General features: G+C 39.9%; 1 protein-coding gene across 8 annotated transcripts in view; it reads left to right on the top strand.

Moving 5' to 3' along the window:
- Window positions 1-906, top strand: part of RBBP8 (RB binding protein 8, endonuclease) — an 89,140-nt gene extending 88,234 nt beyond the window's left edge. For all 8 annotated transcript variants that reach the window (XM_081801514.1, XM_081801513.1, XM_081801518.1 and 5 more), the window contains one exon: window positions 511-906. In XM_081801514.1, coding sequence (XP_081657640.1) covers window positions 511-608 — 98 coding nt within the window. In that variant the 3' untranslated portion in view covers window positions 609-906. The remainder of the gene's footprint in view (window positions 1-510) is intronic.
- The last annotated feature ends 6,552 nt before the right edge of the window (window positions 907-7,458 follow it).

Below are 7,458 nucleotides of genomic sequence, written 5' to 3'. Positions count from 1 at the left end.
AAAAAAAAAAAAAAGTAGCTGCCACAGAAAGTCTTTTTGATAAGCACGTGGAATTATAATAGTGAAGAGTTCTTTTTTGTCCCCATGTGCAATCTGGAGGAGGCAGACTAGGAAAGTACTTAAGAGCTCTGGTTCTGGAGGTTAGATGGACCTTGGGCAAAGTCCCAGCTCTTCCACTTCCGTAGCTTTGTGAACTTGAGCAAGTTCTTTAACTTCCTTGGGTCTCCATAACCTCATCTCTGAAGGAGGTATAATAGAAGCTACTTCAAAGGAATGTGAGCATTAGCTGAGATAATGTATACAACACATTTGATAAATGTTTGCTGCTATCATTGTTAGTATAAATGAGGAAACTGATGCTAAGTAGTGAAAACTTTTAACATTGCACAGCTAATAAGCAGAGGATCATGTAAACTAGAATACGTTAAATGAGACAGATGTTACCTGGTACATGCTGAAAGAAATACATGTTGCAAATACAGTCTTCTAAATTTGTCATTTGTTTTTAAGGTTACATTAAGGAAGATCTTGATCCTTGTCCTCGTCCCAAAAGACGGCAGCCTTACAATGCAATGTTTTCTCCAAAAAGCAAAGAGCAGAAGACATAGATGTTAAAGCAAAAACAGGATAGAAGACAGTTTGTTTCATTCTTATTTATAGTTAAAGTTGGTATTAAACATTGATTTTTTTTGATCTTCTGTAAACTGACTTATAAATCATTTTTCTATTGAAAGTGTTTTTAAATGGCATTTACCCACCACACAAACAACTATTTAAAATGTGGATATGCTTATGTTGTATTGTCTTGCTTATGCACCTTTAAAACAATAAGGTGCTTTCATTTTGCACTCTAACTTAAGAGCTATTTACTTTATTCGGTAATACCTAATTACAATTTTGAAAATATGATAGTTGCGGTCTGTGATTTGTTGCCTTTCCTATCTTTTCTTTTTACTCGACCTTCCCTTGGTATTTACATTCAGCAGTGGCTTTGTGTTAATCACTACAAATTTTCATTCTCTTAATCAGTTGCTCTTCTATGGGTCATTCCAGTGTCTGACATTTAAGTCTTTAAAAAAAAAAAAAAAGGCTAAATTTTAATAGTCCTTTTAACTTTCCAGCTTCTTTCTTTTGTTTACTTGAAATGAGCTACTGTTCTGTAGTGCATTCCTTTGGAGCCTCAACAACAAATATCAACCTTTCTTCCTTTTTCGTACATTATAAATTAACATAGTTCTCTGATCTGATCATAATATTCCAAGTCTTCACATGGTCTCTTTTCATTATACTTTTCTGGTGCAGTTTTCCAGCTGAATTGGTCCAGTTCTTCTCTGCCCATGTGTTCAAGTTCAGTAATATCATTTCTCTGGAATGACTGATATTTTAACTTCCAGTCTGGCAACAAAACAGATTTCTCTATTCAGCAAATTTCTGTTCCTCTAGGACCTAGTGTCTGAGTCATCAAGATGACAGACCACATCTGTGTCACCATTTCCGGTGGCATTTTGTTTATCAGTGTCTTTTTTGAGTATTTCTTTAATCCATATCTTGACAGTATTGCTTAAGCAGGAGAACATCAGACACTGAATAGAATGCCTCACTAAAATCTCACCATTTACATAAAGCCCTTCTCAGAGTTCCTAAGAATCTCTGCTTAGTCTCATCTTCATTGATCAAGGTTCTCATATGAATAAATGACATCAATTTGTGTTCTCACAGAGAGGATCACAAAAAAATTAACATATACTAAGTATCTACTGTACGTCAGACCCCTTATGAGCATGCATGGCTTGGCTCTGAATGTGATCTGAATTTTTTACAACCCTATCATAGCTTCTATTCAGCACTTTTCTTCACTTCCCAAATTGTTTATCCTATGTTTGATTTTTGTTCCCTGTTGGCAGTCAACCAATTTCTCCAAAATAATAGCAACCATTCAGTGGTAACTTGCTATATGCCAGGAACTGTATTATACTCTTTACATAGATTTTTCTCTTTTAATCCTTGAATAATCTTGTGAATTCATGTTTCAGCTTAACATTAAGCTGCAAAAAATGGACCCAAAAAACAGATTAAACAACAAATGACTGGTTTTATTTTTCTCACATTAAAAAGTCTGGAGGTCAGCAGTTCAAGGCTAGTAATGCAGCCCCATGATGCCCTCATAGACCCAGATTCTTCCAACGTTCTGCTCTTCCATACTTTGTATGTGGCCTTCATCCTTGTCACTGTAAAGCAGTTATGCCACCTGTCATCATGTCCATGTTCTAGACAGAAGGAAAGAAAAAGAAAAAAGCATATGTCATTTGTTTTTGTCCCTCTTTAAAAAGTTTTCCACTTTGGGGAGCCTGGGTAGCTCAGTCATTAAGCGTCTGCCTTCGGCTCAGGTCGTGATCCTAGGGTCCTGGGATCAAGCCTCGCATCAGGCTCCCTGCTCAGCGGGAAGTCTGCTTCTCCCTCTCCTACTCCCCCTGCTTGTGTTCCCTCTCTTGCTGTCTCTCTCTCTCTCTCTCTGTCAAATAAGTAAATAAATAAATCTTTTTTTAAAAATTAAAAATAATAATAAAAAGTTTTCCACTTTAAATAAATAAATAAACTTGGGGGCGGGGGCCTTGGCCAAGCCTGGCTGGCTCAGTTGGAAAAGCATGCAACTCTTGATCTCAGGGTAGTGAGTTTGAGCCCCACGTTGGGTGTAGAGATTTATCACTTAAATAAACTTGAAAAGTTTTCCAGAAAGGGACACCTGGGTGGCTCAGTTAAGCATCTGCCTTTGCCTCAGGTCATGATCCCAGGGTTCTGGGACTGAGTCCTGCATTGGGCTCCTTGCTCAGCGGGGAGCCTGCTTCTCCCTCTGCCTGCCACTCCCCCTGCTTGTGCTCTCTCTCTCTGTCAAATAAATAAAATCTTTTTTAAAAAAAGTTTTCCAGAAGGCTCCACCCAATAACTTTCCCTGTTTCTCAATGGCCAGAATTGTCACTTGGCTGCCTCTAATAACTAAGAGATGAAATTAGAGCCCAGGATTGCCTAATTCCAGAACCAGAGCTTGTATCCACTATAGTATAGTGGCCAGGAGTCTGAGAGACACCTGGATTGGAACAGGGCACCACAGGATGTGCAGTTAGAGCTCTATACCTCCAATGGATTTTCCTTTTTAAAAGGAAACCTAAGGGGTGCTTCCGTGGCCCAGTCAGTTGAGTGACCGACTCTTGGTTTCTGCTCAGGTCATGATCTCAGGGTCCTGGGTTCGAGTCCTGGGTGAGGCTCCACGCTCAGCATGGAGTCTGCTTGAAAGATTCTCTCTCTCCCTCTGCCCCTCCCCACTGCATTTGCTCACACTTTCTCCCTCTCTCTTTCAAATAAATAAATCTTGAAAAAATAATAAATATGAAAGAATAACAGGCAGCCTAAACAGACAGGAAGCAAGAGATTGCCTGCCTCGTAGCTTGACAATAATCTAACCAGTTGTAACTAGCATTTTTCATTTTCTCTTCAGTCAGCCTGTGAGGTTGGGTAAACTGAGGTCCCTCTTCCCTTTTTTTTTTCCCTCTCCCCTCTTATCTGTTATTGATCAGCTCTACATTAATATTTTTTAAAATTTTTTATTTATTTGTACTGAAAAACTGCAAAGATTCTTCCTCAGATTGTCTTCAATTCTTAATTCAGTTACAAAAAAGGAATAGTTTAACATAAACCAAATAGCACTAATACATTTATTTAACAAACATTTATCTTTACGAGGCACAATACTAAGTGCAGTACCAGAATCAGGCAAATTTTACGAATTTCCTCCAAAGAAGCAAGCTTTTAAAGAAACCTACACCTAAAAATCTTATTCTGTTAATCCTAACATATTAACATAACAGCATGGGATTTAATTTTTAAAAATACCACTTCAGAAATGAGCATTTGAGGGCGCCTGGGTGGCTCAGTCGTTAAGCGTCTGCCTTCGACTCAGGTCATGATCCCAGGGTCCTGGGATCGAGTCCCGCATCGGGCTCCCTGCTCCGCGGGAAGCCTGCTTCTCCCTCTCCCACTCCCCCCTGCTTGTGTTCCTACTCTCACTATGTCTCTCTCTGTCAAATAAATAAATAAAAAATCTTTAAAAAAAAAAAAAAAGAAATGAGCATTTGAAACACATGTCAAATTTTACCATCCAGCTGTCTGTTCTCAGCAAGCTTGGCAGTTTAAGAGACATCTCAAAATCTTTCTCTTTGCTGAGTTGATGCTGTTAGAATGGTTGCTTACGAAACTCCAGTGTGCTTACACCTGCTATCTTGAGCACGCACTTAAAGAATTAACAAAACAGTTCTCTGCTGTTGTCAGACCAGCAGAGGCCAGAAGAGAGCTGTTTTTAGAGAATACTGCCTGGAAAGTAGGGGATGAATAGGAAGGACTCTGATAAAAGAAAGTTTCTAGGATGAATAGGATATGAATCGGGAAACTTTGGTATAGTAAGGAAGGCTCAGTGGGCAAAAAGAGCTTTCAACACAGCTATTGTTGGAATAAGACAAATGGCAGAGGCAGTAATTCATGGTCTTAAAAAAATATCAAACTTGGGGCACCTGGGGGGCTCAGTTGTTAAGCATCTGCCTTCGGCTCAGGTCATGGTCCCAGGGTCCTGGGATCGAGCCCCACGTCGGGCTCCCTGCTCAGCGGGGAGTCTGCTTCTCCCTCTCCCACTCCCCCTGCTTGTGTTCCCTCTCTCGCTGTCTCTCTGTCAGATAAATAAATAAAATCTTTAAAAAAATAAAATAAAAAACTTTAGTATACAGCAGAATCACCTGAAAGGCTGTTACACCACAACTTTGGGCCCCACTCAAAGAAGGGAGGGGCCCAAAACTCAGATTTTCATGTGCTCCCAGGTGATGCTAATGCTGCTGGTACAAGGACCACAAGTACCTAATCATAGGTAGGATGCTTGATAAATAGAGATTCTTAGGTTCTTCCTGTGGGGATTTTGATTCAGGGGTAGCCTGAGGATTTATAAGCTTAAAAAGTTCCACAGGCACCAGGATGGTTCAGTCGGTCTCAGCTCAGGTCATGATCTTAGGATTGTGAGATCCAGCCCTGTATCGGGCTCCGAGCTTAGAGAGGAGTATGCTTGAGATTCTCTCCCTCTGCCCGTCCCCCCCACTCGCACACATGCTCTTGTGCGCGTGCTCTCTAAAATATATAAATAAATAAAATCTTTAAAAAAATAAAAAGTTCCAGATCATTAAGATGAGGCAAATCTAAGAAATTTTGCTTAGAACAACAGGGAAAATTAAGTAGAAAAATTTTAAGCTTCCAGCATCCCCTTGACTAAAAATATTTTGAGCTAAGTAGTAGTGCATTAATTTAGGTAGAATTATCAGGTTAGCAATATATGTAAGATGATTTTGGGGGGGCAGGGGTAGTCGTATCAGAGTCAAGTGTACAAGAAAAAAATTCAGTAATCTGTTAAAATATTCTAAGCACAAAGAGCAGCTAGGCCAAGATGATGGCAGTAGGAATGGGGGGGAAAATTTAAGCAACCACTTCATGGCTGTTACATACCAGAACTGTGGCAGCTGAGGATACAAAGATGAATATGATACCTATCAACCAACTCAGTGGTTATAAGGGACATTATGAAGTAAGAATCAATTGGATGAAGTCTCTCACTGGAAATGAGAAGAGACCCTTATTCCACATATTTATAATTGTAAAACTTTAAAAAACAGGGATGAATTCATCCATAATTCTGAAGTGAACTTTTTTTTTACACATTAAAGAATTTGGGACGCCTGGGTGGCTCAGTCGTTAAGCATCTGCCTTCGGCTCAGGTCATGATCCCGGGGTCCTGGGATCGAGCCCCGCATCGGGCTCCCTGCTCTGCGGGAAGCCTGCTTCTCCCTCTCCCACTCCCCCTCTTGTGTTCCCTCTCTCCCTGTGTCTCTCTGTCAAATAAATAAATAAAATATTAAAAAAAAAAATTCAGCAACAATGACATAGTAGATATTTACCCCAAAAAAATAATTTATTAAATCATAGCCAAAAAAAACACCCCACAAAACATAGGAATATTTTATAAGGCTGTAACAGTTCCTGATGCATTTCCCTAATATGTGTTACTTTCTACTCAAGCTCAGGAGTACACATTATCATCCAGTTGGAGATTTGTTCAAGAGATCTGCCTTTTTTTTTTCTTTTCTTTTATCCTTTATTCATTTATTTACTCATGCAATCATTCGTTCATGTTTACTGACTCTGGGCCCTTTTCAGTGTCCATTAACATTTCCACCAAAGGCTGGCAGGACTAATAAAAGGTGAAACTCAGACCAACCTTAGACCATCAAACTATTTTGACAAGATATTTGGGAGAAAATGTGCCCTCAAAATATGAAGGATGGTTTGGATTTCCAGTGATCTAGGCAGTGGCCTAAAAACTTAAGTCAATAAGTTTGGGAAAACAGAGATACAGACAAGCTAGAGAAGGCCTCTAAATTTAACTTCGAGAAAGGTATTCAGGTTTCCAGGTAGGATCCGTTCAATAAAAATCATTCTTTAAATGCAGTAGAGATCAGCTGAAGCAATACCAGACAGAGATTCTAAGTTTCAAGGGAGAGGAGAACCTTGAAGAGGGGAGCTGAATTCACCTGACAGTGTTTCCGTGGGATAGGAGACTGAGCCCCCCAGGCTTCGCTTATCAGAGTGTTTCTACTGGGAAGCCGAGAACCCAGCGGAACCGCTAGTAGTCCCACAACACTGGAAGGACACTGGAAACTTGGGCCTCATTACAACTTTCCCCTCAAGATGTGTGTCAAATGTTGAAGTTCTACAGGATGGGAGGCTAAGATGTAAAGCTCTTTTAGGGAAAATGATTAAAATGGTGTATTTTATTTATATTTTACCACAATGAAAAAATTGTAAAAACAGTTTTGATCAGACTCACTGTGCTAAGGAAACCAAGAATAAAGTTCAGGACTTGCCATAGGAAGGTGCCTGGTTAATGTCCCAGACTCTTAGTTGAAAGACCCGGAAGGCTATGACGTCAGCAGGGAGTTGGCTTGGGATTCTCTCTCCTCCCTCTGCCCTTCCCCCTACTTATGTGCTCTCTCTCTCTCTCTCTGAAATAAATAAATCTTAAAAAAAAAAAAAAAAGGAAGATAAAGAAAAGAGCCTAAGAGACCTGGGACACATTGAAGAGCTGGAACGTATGTGTAATCGGACTCTCAGGAGAGAAAAGACAGAAGCCATAGTGTACTCTGTTGAGCCTTTTCCAAAACGAACAAAAGACATCAACCCGCAAATTCAAGAGGCTCTTCAAATCTCAAGCAACAGACACGCAAATCCAACCACATCTGGCCACATAATGGTGAGATGGTGGAGGTCCTGAGAAAAGTCTAAAAGCAGCCGGAGGAGGGAAAAATTCATTACCTTCAAATAAGTCACAATGAGATGACTGATTTCTTAAATTGGAATCCAGGTGACAGTGGG

Source organism: Leptonychotes weddellii, chromosome 13 (genome assembly GCF_054177405.1).
Source record: "Leptonychotes weddellii isolate Sample4059 chromosome 13, ASM5417740v2, whole genome shotgun sequence".
Classification (NCBI taxonomy): Eukaryota; Metazoa; Chordata; class Mammalia; order Carnivora; family Phocidae; genus Leptonychotes; species Leptonychotes weddellii.
This window is presented reverse-complemented; position numbering and strand designations above follow the sequence as displayed.